The 13,379-nt window shown below is 37.8% G+C and overlaps 1 protein-coding gene across 1 annotated transcript; it reads right to left on the bottom strand.

The window, feature by feature from the left end:
* Positions 1 to 3,432: 3,432 nt before the first annotated feature.
* Positions 3,433 to 5,241, bottom strand: LOC133814217 (uncharacterized). The gene is made up of 3 exons (XM_062247209.1): positions 4,788 to 5,241; positions 4,448 to 4,730; positions 3,433 to 3,607 (listed from the first exon to the last, which is right to left on the bottom strand). The coding sequence occupies exons 1-3, from the start codon at positions 5,239 to 5,241 to the stop codon at positions 3,433 to 3,435; spliced, it is 912 nt and encodes a 303-aa protein (XP_062103193.1).
* Between the last annotated feature and the right edge of the window lie 8,138 nt (positions 5,242 to 13,379).

The raw sequence follows: 13,379 nt of genomic DNA on the forward strand, positions 1-13,379 counted from the left end.
TATTATTTTAAAGTTTTACTTAAATGTTGCTCATTTTTGTGTTGAAGACAAATATTTTGTTTTTTTAAAACCATGGATCCATGTATTTATTTTCAAGTTTTTATTCAATAAAGGAGCAATATTTATGAATTATGATCCAACGTTGTGTTCTCGGTAATCTATGACAAATTAGGGCGTTACAACTCCCCTCAAACATTGGAGGATGTTGCTTTTGGAACCTTTCATACAATGGTTTCAAATGATTGCCAGCTTCAAGAATCACTACAATCGGTGCTATAGACTATTGAACATGTCTGATCAATGGTGTTTGCTGAGCTTGTTGCTGCCTCAACTGTCTCAGTTCCCTTAACTCCTCGACATGTTTCCTCACGTCTTCTTGGATGGCCATAAACTGCGCCTCCAACCTTTGGTAGGCGATATGAGAATCTTCCTCGAGCCTATTTCCCCCATCAGCTAGTGGAGGGTTTTCACTACAGTTAGCTCTTGTACTGGGTCTCACAACACATTGGTCGTCAAGGTTGCGATTCACCCCAGTGTTCCTGTGTACTGTTCTTCTAAAATCCATTGTTTCAATTCATTACTAATACCAACAGTGTATCTTAATGTAACTCTTTCAAATCAGGAACCAAAACATACTTTAAAATCCATTAACAACTAATCTCCAATTATTCATAAAGCCCAAAATATTCGGAAACATCCATCATTCTCAAAAGTTCCTAACCTAAAAAGTAAGAATCAACTAAAACTGATCCGTTTACAATGAATTGTCGACAACCACATCCTATGCACAGGAAAGTAACTTTTGAGCTTATCTAAGAGCTCTACTAAAATTCCTTAATCAGATGGCTCATTGGACATTGCAAACCCTTGTAGTCTTACAAAGGCCTTAAGCGTACACTTGTACTTAGCACCTTCCTGATCTTTGTCTTGTACATGCTTCCACACCACCTGAAGTTCTTATAGCATTCTGCAAGAGGAAATTGTGTCTCTGAATACTTCGTACTTCTTCTTGTAACTTAGCAGTCCTCCTTCCCAGATCAAATCTTAAGTGCACTTATTGATCGTTATACAATGGTCCACTAAGTGCTCAATACTCCATTCTGCAAAAAGTTGCACCCTTATCCTTCATACCATTCTTATCCTTCTTGCTAGCTTCCTTCATTGAGTCTTGTTCAAACGAACCTTAGGGGCTCTAAGCAAACAAACCATACTATCAACTCTATACATGCAGATAAGGCACTAAAACACATAAGGCAAATAGTCACATAACCAAAACAACTTAAACAAAGCTTCCGAACAATAAGTTGAGCTTTTCTTCATCGGTGAGAGTACATGTCAGGATAGTCTATAGGAAACAAAACCATTTTGTCTAACACCAACTGTAACGCCCCAATTTCTTGAAGCATTAACTTAACAATTACCATAATTAAAGTTTAAAACAAAAATACTCTTTTATTTATAAAATTAGTTCATAAAAACCACTTAAACGTTAAAAAAATGAAACTCCGGAGATTCGTACTTTTCATAAATAAAGTAAAATAAACTACGTAAAATTCAATCCATAAAACCAAAACAACTTTCTAAAATAAATACTTAATAAATTTCCAATTTATGCCTGATCCTTTATGATCATTAAATCCTTAACATGTACACCCTTCACCAAAGCTCCTGAACTTATTGTGTTGTAACCACTTCTTTGCCTTTACCTGCAGCATAAAGTACCCATGAGCCAAAGCCCAGCAAGAAGCGTTGTGTAGGACATAAATCATAACTCCTAAAATGATGTTGTCCAAGTTGAGCTGGACAAGTATCGTATAACATAAGCATGAAATTTTAACATATCATAAGCATGCATTTTTGTAGCGTAGACATGCATTTTAAATGTAAGCCTACCAAACAGTTATCACATACACATACACATACACAACACATAAACATAATTTCATATAAGCTCATTAAACATTAACATTCACTAGCATAAATCAGGCATTAACATAAAAATATCACATAAAATAGTTTCTACCATAAAGTATGTCAAGTGTACATTATGCATGCAGGTATCCACTCTTCTTACTAGAATTCCATCAATTAAGTTGATAAACAACCCAAGTGTGATTCTGTTCAAGCGTCTCTAGCCAAACCTAAACATAACTGATCAAAATCGTTTAATACCAAGACTAGTTCATGCTTCTGACTCCAAAGAAATAACATCTAAACTTGGCTTGGGTTCTAGGACTGTGGACCTTTTCACAAGCTTTCCAACCATATAAAGAACATTTAAATCCTACATCAGGGTCAAAAGTTATGGTCAAAATACGAAACTTGAAAATTATAACAAAAACATGTATTTGAGCTGCAATACCTTTCCATAGAGTCGCAACGCTAACAAAGTCAGAGAGAAAATTTCAGCCTAAAAGAGAGGCATTTGAGCCAAGATGCTCATCACTTGAGCTGCAGCGCCACTACCAGAAAAATTTAGAAATTTATGCAATTTCTCAACCCTTTCGACTCAATACATCCCAAAACTGTAGGGAACTCAAACCTTACCCCACAACAACTATGCTAACATGGTTATAATCCTTGGAACTCAGATATTAACATCTCTAAACCTATATTAGACATTCATCAACCAAGAAAAAATAACAAGAATCTCATAATTTTAAAACCTTAAATTGACAAAAACCTTAAACATAAGTTAAACACTTATACATAAAGATCTAGCCACCAAAACTCAGACCCTTGCCGCCTATGAGATTCCTAGCCCTTCAATAGCCCAGATTTGTGATCTCCTTCAAACTTCAAGGTTTCAAAAATCTCAGATCAAGAATGAGAGATTGTTCTTGGTTTGTTTCCCTTTCAGTATATCGTCAAAAACCAGATCTGAAAATCATACTAAACCTAAACCTAATTTTTGTATAAATAGATTAATTAATCCGACCTAATTCGTATAAAACCAAATGACCTCTCTGTCCCCAACCTCAAATTTATTCTTAATAATCACTTAAGATCCTTATTGTAATTTCCAACCAAAGCAAATAGTTTTAACTTTTGATAATTACGCTTTCCATCATAAAACCCAAAATTATACTTTGACCCCCAATACACAACTTCTATTACACTTTGGCCCCCAATACTTGAAGAAGCACGTGTGAGTGGATTGCTTGACATAACATATAAAATGAACATACATCATAAATCATGCATATCATAAGTCGTATGATTAAATACATACTTTCATATAATTTACCATAATACCCTTACTAGTAAAATCAGATATTACAACTATCCTCTCCTTAAAAAAAATTTCATCCTCAAAATTTACCTGAAAATTTTTGGGTATTGTTCCCTCTTATCGGTTTCCAACTCCAACGTTGCATCTTTGGTAGAACCATTTTTCCAAAGAACCTTGACTATCCCATTCGTCTTATTCCTTCATTCTTTTTCCTTCTTATCAAGAATCTTTACTGGCTTCTCTTCATAAGATAGGTCTGGTTGCATATCCAACGCCTCATAACTAAGAATGTGAGACAGGTCCAAAACATACTTGCGTAACATGGACACATGAAAAATGTTGTGCACTTCTGACAAAGCTGGAGGCATGACAAACCTATAAGCCACTTCCCCAATTCAATCTAAAATCTCAAATGGTCCTACAAATCGAGGACTTAAATTTCCTTTCTTACCAAATCTCTTAATTCCTTTCATAGGCGAAACACATAGAAATACATGATTTCCTACTTTGAACTCAACGTGCTTACGGTTAAGATCAGCATAACTCTTTTGTCGATCCTGCGAGGCGATCATGCGCACTCTTATTTTGGCAATATCTTCATTCGTTTCTCGTACTCTCTCTGGGCCTAAATACTTAATTTCGCCCGTCTCATCCCAATGAATTGGCAACCTACATTTTCTTTCGTAGAGCATCTCGTATAGGGCTACTCCAATAGTCGCCTGATAATTATTATTGTACGAGAACTCTATTATTGCAAGGTAACTACTCCATGATCAATCGAAATATGACATCCATGCCCTAAGCATGTCTTCCAGAATCTGTATTGTCCTTTTTGTCTGCCCATCTGTCTTAGGGTGGAATGTTGTACTGAATCTCAACTTAGGCTTTCTGTAATCCTTCCCAGAACTTACATGTGAATTTTGGGTCTCTGTTTGAAATGATTAACTTTGGTACACCATGAAGTCTCACAATATCTTGCACATAAAGCTCTGCATATTGTCCTACTATAAATACTGTTCTGATAGGTAGAAAGTGTGCCGATTTTGTGAACCTATCAATGATCACCCAGACCGAATCATGTTGCTTTGTGGTCTTAAGTAACCCCACCTCAAAGTCCATAGCAATTTCTTTCCACTTCCATATTGGAATGTTTAACGGTTGTAACAAACCAGACGGTCTTTGGTGCTTGCTTTAACTTGCTAGCACATGAGGCACCTTATGACATATTCAACTACGTCCTTCTTCATCCCAGGCCACCTATATAACATCTTCAAATCATGGTACATCTCCGTTGTCTCTGAGTGTAAATTATAAGGAGTAGTATGCGCCTCATCAATAATCTCCTTCTTAATTTCTAAATCATTTGGCACATATATTCTTTCCTTATATCTCACTGTTCTACAATTACTGAGAGTAAAATCTTTGCTACTTCCATCTTGGATTCCTTGTTCATACTTTTGTATTTGCAGATCTTTATCCTGTCCTTCCGTAATTTTATCTAACAAAGTTGAATGTAGATTCAAGTTTGCTAAACCCTAAACGATAAACTCTATACCTGCTTGTTCTACTTCCTCCATCAACTTGGCAGGTATATTTCTTATTGCCACTACCTGCCCTTGGCTCCTATGATTTAGGGTGCTGGCTACCACATTTGCCTTCCCCGGATGATACAATATTTCATAGTCATATTCCTTAAGTAATTCTAACCACCATCGTTTCCTCATGTTTAACTCCTTTTGAGTAAAGAAGTATTTTGGGCTCTTATGATCTGTATAAATTTCACATTTCTCCCCACAAAGATAGTGCTGCCATATCTTCAATGCGAACACTACTGCTGCCAACTCCAAGTCGTGTGTCGGGTAGCGTTGTTCATATTCTTTCAACTGCCTAGATGCATATGCTATCACCTTCTCCACTTGCATCAACATACACCCTAGTCCCTGCTTTGATGCATCACAATATACCACAAATTTCTCATTATCTGTGGGTAGACTTAATACAAGTGTCATGATAAGTCTATTTTACAACTCTTGAAAACTCTTTTCGCAATCCTTAGTCCATAAAAACTTGATACCCTTTCTGGTCAGCTCTATCAAGGGCGTTGTAATCTTAGAAAACCCTTCTACGAATTATTGGTAATACCCTGCCAACCCAAGAAAAATTCTCACCTCTGAAGCATTCTTTGGTTGTGGCCAACATTTTACGGCATCGATCTTGACTGGATCCACCTTAATGCCATCCTTACTAATAATATGTCCTAAGAATGCTACTTGAGTTAGCCAAAATTCACACTTTTTGAATATCGCGTACAATCGATGCTCCGTCAACCTTTGTAGTATCAATCTTAGATGTTCCTCATGTTCCTCTTCAGTTCACGAATAGAATAGAATGTCATCTATAAATACTATCACGAACTTATCCAAGTAGTCCTTGAAGACTCTATTCACGAGGTCCATAAATGTTGCAGGGGCATTGGTAAGTCCAAATGACATCACAAAAAATTAATAATGGTCGTACCTAGTACATAATGTTGTCTTTGGTGTGTCCCCTTCCTTTACCCTTAACTGGTGGTATCCCGACCTCACATCTATCTTTGAGAATACCGCTTTTCCTTTGATTTGATCAAAAAGATCGTCTATCCTTGGCAAAGGGTATTTATTCTTGATGGTGATTTTGTTAAGTTCCCTATAATCAATGCACATCTGATTTGACCTGGCCTTCTTCTTTACAAATTGTAATGCCCCAAAATTCCTAATAAGGTTTAGGACATTGATTAAGAGGTGGGGTGTGCCATAATTGATTTATGATGTTATTAAATGATCATATGCATGTTTATGTGAATTATATTATTATATGATGAAAAATACATGCATATGGGTCCATTTTTAATTATAAGGGCATTTTTGGTAATTTGGCCCGTTGAGGGCGTAATTGTGTATTCTCATGCATGTTGGTGAATCATAAATAATACAACATTAGATGTGGATTTGTTCGAGCCATTCAACATGAGACGATCTTTCAATGCAAGTTATCAGTCTAGTCATAACGAGGTTAATTTCGGGGCTCGGGGTGAGTCTCGCGGTAATTTGAGGATTAGAACATTACTGGGAATTAAAGGGTAATGGGATATGATTTATTAGTATTTGAGGATATTGAGAATAACGGGAATTGGAGGGTGTTAATTATGTTTAACGAGATATGTGAGAAAGGACGGTTTTGCCCTTGGTGGCTGTTAAGGGTTTTAATTAGGCTTAGGGGCAATATGGTCTTTTAACCCTAAGGTTATATTTAGCCATTAGAAGGATGTGGAAAGCAAAGCAAAAATAGAGCCTCCTTCTTCTCTTCTCCCATTCATCATTTCCTTTTGAATTTTGAAGCTCTTTTGAGGAACCAAGCTAGGGAACCAAGCTTTGATGTTCTAGGGTAATGTTCTACCATTGAGGAGGGCGTGATTCTGAGGATGAAGTGAGTTTCTAACCAGTAAAACTCTGGTTCTTGCCCTATTTTCGTTTTGGTCTTTCAGCTCAATTTTTCAGTTGGATAATGGGAATTGATTGTTTAGAGCTCGAGTCGCTGCATTTGTGCATGATCATAATTATGCTAGCGACTGTTAAGTAAGCATGTTGAGTGCCCTGCATTTGGATATTTGATATATGATATATGCTTGATTGCATTGCTTACTTGTGCATGCCACTGCCTCATTAGTCAAAATCGACAACGGTGTCGATATTAACTATGAAGTTGTGACTCATTAGTCAAGTTCAGCAGTAGTACTGAGCACTGGTCGTGTGGTATTGACTCATAAGTCAAGAATAGTCTTAGCGTGTTTAACGCAAGCTAAAAATATTAGATCTAATCGGCATCAGCATTGAATGACTCATCATGAGCATTAATGCCTGACCGACCTCAATCTTGATGAAAACTAAAAGCGCTTGTGTAGCCTTTGGCTAGTCACTTAGAGCTAGGGCTAGAAGGCCCAAGTGACTGCATCGTCAGATGGCTATGGGTGTTGAGCCCACGTAGTGACTCACTCATCAGTCACTGATCTGGTTTAAGTTAGGGACTTACTCATCAATCACTCATCTGATTAGGGCTACACGCCCCATCAAGGTTAACAGAACCTCAAGTGTTAAATCCCTCATCTGATTAGGGCTACACACCCCATCGAGGGTTAACATAACCTCAAGTTTTAAATCACTCATCTGATTAGGACTACACGCCCCATCATCGTTAAGAGAACCTCAATTGTTAAATCACTCATCTGATTAGGGCTACACGCCCCATCATGGTTAAAAGAACCTGAAAGTGTTAAATCACTTATCTTATTAGGATTGACTTGATAGTCATCCATTCAGGAGGGCAGGATCCCCCATCATTATCTAAACCTACTTGCATGCATGAATAGGGCTATTATTGCTAGGCATGCACATTATGATTTGGTAACATGTTATTACTGTTCATGAGCATATTGAGTTTTCTTGCTGGGCTTCGGCTCACGAGTGCTGTGTGGTGCAGGTAAAGGTAAAACAAAGCTGGACCATCCTTGAGTTGGAGAGCTTAGGTGACGATGTGTACATATTCGACTACTCGACCACCACAGCCAAGGGTTGAAAGAGGAACTAGGTTTGAACGCTATTTTGCTACTTAGATCGGCTGGTTGTAAATATTTTCTTGTCATTAACCTTTAAATTATATTTTTGGGATCCCAATGTATACAGTAAACATTTTAGTGAAACGTTGTATCTTAACCAAAAAATTTAACCCTAAACTGCTAATCATACTTAGTTACACGATTATGGCCAAATGACTCGATTAATGAGTTTAGCACTGTTCAAAATGCACACCGTAACGGTGATTAGAGTTTAGGGCGTTACAACTTGGTATCATAGTGAGCCAAGGTTAAGGGTTTTTGAAGACAAGGTGGGTATTTACACTCGTCACTAAAGATAGCTTCACTCTGGGAATGGTAACTATTTCTGTAGTTATGTGCTTAACTGCTTAAATAGAATGTAAATGCTTTACCTGTACATCGTATTAGGGAGCATGAGATTTTGATAGAGCCTGGCTCTTGACTATATGATTACCTGCTCCATGAATATATATATATATAAATGTGATTATTTGTATGCTGGATTTGGAGGCATGGTAGGTATGTTGGAAGAGCAGGGACTATGATTGATTTATGAATGCCATGGACATGATTCTACCACTGCAGTGGGTTTGTGAATGTAAAGTGGTTTGTGATTATAGTGTGGTAAGATTGTTCCTGTGGGGGGGGAAGCTCTTGATATGCTCATCATGTTTAATGGGTCAAGTTATTGACTGCAGATTCAACCAGCAGGTATGTATCCAAGGTAGATAATGAGACCTAGTGGTGGTTATACAGAGGCTGGGATTTACAGCTAGGGTTTGAGTTTTTCATCTACCCCTCAGAATTTCCAGCAAATGTTTACAGATTTGCAGTTAAGATTGCAGAGGCAAGAGGAAGAGATTAGGTGTTTGAAGAAACAGCGGAACCTATTGGGGAACACCTCTTCCTTTGTTTTGCAAGGAGTGGCACCAGTTTTGGCTTAACCTAGGGTTGAGAACAGATGGGAATTTCTTTGTGGAAGATTCCAAGAGTATTACCCTCCAGTCTTTGAGGGAGGCCTAGATCCATTCAGAGCAGAGTAATGGATGGGCATGAGCAATTCCATTCTTGACAGTATGGGGGTGGTAGGTCACGATAGGGTGATCTGTGCTACATATGTATTGCAAGATGATGCCCAGACATGGTGGGAAGTAGTATCCAAGGCACGAGACATAGTTGTGATGGACTAGAAAGAATTTAGGCAATAGTTCAATGAAAGATATTACTATGATGCAGCCAAGACTACTAAGATGAATGAGTTTATGAACCTGGTTCTTAGAAATGTAACAGTAATCGAGTATGTTATCATATTTGATGGGTTGTCCAAGTTTACTTTTGATATGGTACCCACAGATGTAGCTCGGAAGGAAAGCTTTATCCAAGGATTGAATCCCAGGATAGCTTAGGGCATTAGGGTTGCCCCAGTGCATGAAATCTTTACTTATGCTCAAGTGGCAGGGAAGACGCTTGCTATTGAGAGCACAAGAAGTCAGATTGAGAAGGAGAGTGCTGGAGCACGGAGCTCAGACAGTGTTACCTCCATTTATTGGAGCGAGTACGGAAAAGAACTGGAGGACTTATCCAGAATGCACTCAGTGTAAGAGGCGTCATCTGGGAGAATGCTAAGAAAGGCATGTTTTTTTATGTGAAATGGTTGGGCATTTCAAGAAGGATTGGCCAAGGTGAAGGAAGGATAAGCAAAATGGGGTGGACAACTCGACTCCAGTTCGAGTGTTCACTCCGATGAAGTCAGATTCGAAGACTGAGACTGAGACTGCTTCCTCAAAGATCACAGGTCAACTTTCTAGTTTTGATTTTTGCATTATGCTGACTGGTTTTGGTACCATGTTGCTTCTTTGCTTGTTGCATCTAGAGAGGCATAAAGATGATATGCAGATTGCATGGTTATGTTATAAAGAGAATGTGATACTCTATTGGTAAACTCTAAGGGATGAGTTATATTATGGTGGAAAGGACTCATCAGTGGTTTTGATAAAGTTGGTTATGACTGACTTCGAGATGATCCTAGATATGGATTGGTTAACCAAGTGTGGGGCAATGCTAGATTGCAAGGAAAGGATAGTAACTCTTGAGCTTGAGAGTGGGAAGCCTTGTGGTAGTTGGCACTGTGCATGGATCTTATATGCTGATGACATCTGTATTGAGAGCTAGAGATCTATTACAGGAGGATGCATATAACTCCTACCTAGTGTGGTGGATACCACTTAGGTTGTGCCAGTGGGACCAGGAGATTGGATTAGTTTGTAAGTTCATGTGTCTCCAAGGGATTTTTCAGGATTACATTTACATATAAAGAGATAAAATGGTGATTGGATTGGTGCCAGGGATGGAATGAGCTCTAGGGCACCGTGTTGAATGGTTTTAGCAAAGTTGTAAGTAATAAAGGCTCAGTTATTAAGTAAGATGGTATTCTCCAAGGTGGATCTTTGATCTGGTTAGTACCAGCTGAAGATCAAGGAGAAGGATAAACAGAAGACTGTTTTTATATCGGATATGGGCACTGAGAGTGTTGAGTTATGATTTGAGATTTTGATTAATCTTGAGTTGTTTTGATGGATCAGATGAACAAAATAATCAAGAATTATCTGAATTGAATTTTTTAATGTCTTTATCGATGGTATTATAGTATATTCTCAGTTGGAGATTTGCCAAGGTCAAGGAATGCCTCAGAAGGCAGGAGTTTCCTTGGACAGACAGGATATTATATGTGCTTTGGTAAAGAGTTCTGACTCTTCTTGCATATCAAAATCAGTTTGCAAGTTTTTATGACACCTCAGTGACAAGGAAAAAGTGATTGCCTATGCATCATGTTGGTTAAAGGATCTGACCAAAGCTAGAGTACACTTTCTAGTGGGCCAGGTGGCCTGTTTTATGCTTGAGTTTACTCCTTCAGATAGGATCAAAAGGAAAACAGCTAAGTGAATCATAGATGGGAAGAATTGAGAGGAATTTCTTAGCTAGATTAGTTGTGGATTATGCAGTGTCAAGTATGGGCTTATTGTGATATAAGGATCGGATTTGGGATCCGATGGACACTGGGATTAATTGGGAGATTCTGGATGAATCTCATACTACTCTCTTATTCTCTTTATCCAGGCATAATGGAAAATGTACAGAGTTTGAAAGCCTTATATTGATGGCCTTGGATGGAGATGGACATAATGGTATATATGTCAAAGTTTTTAACCTATTAGCAGGTCAAATCAGAGCATCAGAAATTAGTAAGGCCATTGCAGCCCTTGAGTATTTTATAATGGAAAAAAGGAAACATCGCGATAGGTTTCACGATGGGGCTGCCCAAGATAGTGGGTCAGCGTGAATTGGTTTGGGTCATTGTGGACCGGTATTTAAATTGAGTTCACTTCTATCAGTAAGGATGAATAATATAGTTGATCAGTACTCAAATCTTTGTGTGAGAGAGGTGGTATGCCTTCATGGGAATTCAAGGTCCATCTTATCAGATGAAGACTCAGTTTTTACTTCCAAGTCATGAGGAAGGTTGCAGAAGGTCATGAGTATATAGATGGAATTTAGTACAGTTCATTATCCTCAGATTGACGGTAAATTAGTAAGAGAGAGTTATCCAGTTATTGGAAGGGCATTTTATGAGATAAGATATGATAGAGAATGTATATCACCCATTCATTGGAATGAGATGGGTGAGATGCTGATTTTGGATCATGAGGTAGTTCAGGGGACCATTGAGGTTATTGAAAAGATTAGAATTTGGATGCTCACTTCTCAGAGTAATTGGAAAAGTTTTGTTGAATTGAAAAGTAGGAACATGAAGTTCTAAATAGAAGATTGTATCTTCCTTAAAGTATCACCATGGAAAAGGGTGAGGATATAAGGGCAAGTTGAACCCTAGATTAATATGACAATTTGAATCCTGGACAGGATTAGTCAGGTTGCCTTTGGATGGGCCTTAGTTTTGGCACTATCAGTTGTACACAGTGTATTTTATATTTCCATGTTGAGAACATGGGTTAAAAGAAACTCATGAGTTGAGATATGAGAATCTGGAGATCGAGGCTAAGTTATCCTGTGAGGAGTAGCCAGTTCAGATCTTAACAGAAGGAATAAGGTTCTGAGAAGCAAAATTGTACCTTAGGTTAAGGTATGATTCAGAAACAGTGAGGTCGAGGTAACGACCTTGGAAATTGGAATCAGTTGTGCGGAATTCACTACAACAATTTTTAGTATATATTACATTAAAAAATAACACATATTTAGAAGCGTTATTAATGGGTGATTAAAATAAAAACACGGAACTATTTTGGCGCCATATGAAATACACCTCTAGGTACCAAATGAATTTTTTTTTGGGTCTAATCTCTCTCAGCCAAATTTTAATCCCTAAATCTAAGTTACCCAAACAATTTCTCTCAGCCTCCATCTCTCACTCTCGTCTCAACTCATCTCTCTCTGCCTCACGAAGTCACGCCGATTATCTCAAGCTTCCAGAGTTCTCTCTCTGCCTCACGACTTCACGCCGACTATCACAAGCTTTAGGAGTCCTATCTCTGCCTCACGTCGACTATCTCAGGTAATATTCTCTCCTGAGAGGCTTGGGACGATGGTGGATCGTGTGGCGACAGAGGTATCTCAGTACCTTCATTTTTCTCGTCTTTCACTTGCTCACCCTCTCATCTTTGTCTCTGTCCTCTGCAGGTAGCGGCGGCGATGGGCTCTCAGTGAGGGAGCTTGGGATGTTGGCAAATGGATCTCGGTACCCTCCCTTCTGTTTTGTTACTAAAAGTCCATTTTTCCATATCTATTTTGTTTTTGTATTTCTCTCTTCCCTTCTCTATGTTGGTCTTTTTCCCATTTTTTTTTCTTTCTTTTTAATAAAATGGCCAAATAAGCTATATGTATTTCTGATTGTTTGTTTTGGATTTAGACAGAGTTGGAAGTTTTACAATAGGTTTTCTTTCATTTGTAAATCCAGTGTTCATGTTTTTCTTAGTTGTTCGAAGCTTTGTTTTCTGGTTTTGTTGCTTGTTAATTAGGAATATATATTTTGATTTGTATTTTGAAATTGATTTGATAATCTGATATGGGAAATTAGTAAGGAAAGATGCTTTCATGATTCTTGATGGTGGTTTTGTACCAGGTCATCTCAAATTATATATTTCGCTTCTTTGTTTCTTTGAGTATTTCTTCATTTTCTTGTTGCCAAGGTTATTATTTTCAATAACTCAGATTTTATGGCTGTTAATGTTTATCATAACAGGAAAAAATTGTATTTCTCACCCAGTTGTGAATTAATTCAAGCAAAATAGATGGTTAGATAAATGAAATAGAAGCTACTTGTGCTCACCTTGTTTTTTATGTTCAACAGATCTAATTCGACCCTGAAGTTAGGTTGGGTTTTCTTTAACTTTTTGTTTTGTTTTCTTGATTTATTCAGAATTTCTTTCAAAGCTCCATTTTCCCTTTCCTCTGTTTTTTCATTTCCTTCTCTTTCTACTGTTTTCTATTTTTTTCTCCATTGAT

The sequence above is a fragment of the Humulus lupulus genome, chromosome 2, assembly GCF_963169125.1.
Source record: "Humulus lupulus chromosome 2, drHumLupu1.1, whole genome shotgun sequence".
Taxonomy (NCBI): domain Eukaryota; kingdom Viridiplantae; phylum Streptophyta; class Magnoliopsida; order Rosales; family Cannabaceae; genus Humulus; species Humulus lupulus.

Bases quoted from the DNA above. Each gene is read 5' to 3' on its own strand.
- LOC133814217 (XM_062247209.1), bottom strand. From the start codon at position 5,241: ATGACACTTGTATTAAGTCTACCCACAGATAATGAGAAATTTGTGGTA. The intron at 4,731-4,787 runs GTATAGAGTTTA...CAACTTTGTTAG, and splicing joins GGAGGAAGTAGAACAAGCAG to ATAAAATTACGGAAGGACAG. The intron at 3,608-4,447 runs GTGCCTCATGTG...AGTGGCTTATAG, and splicing joins GTAGTTGAATATGTCATAAG to GTTTGTCATGCCTCCAGCTT.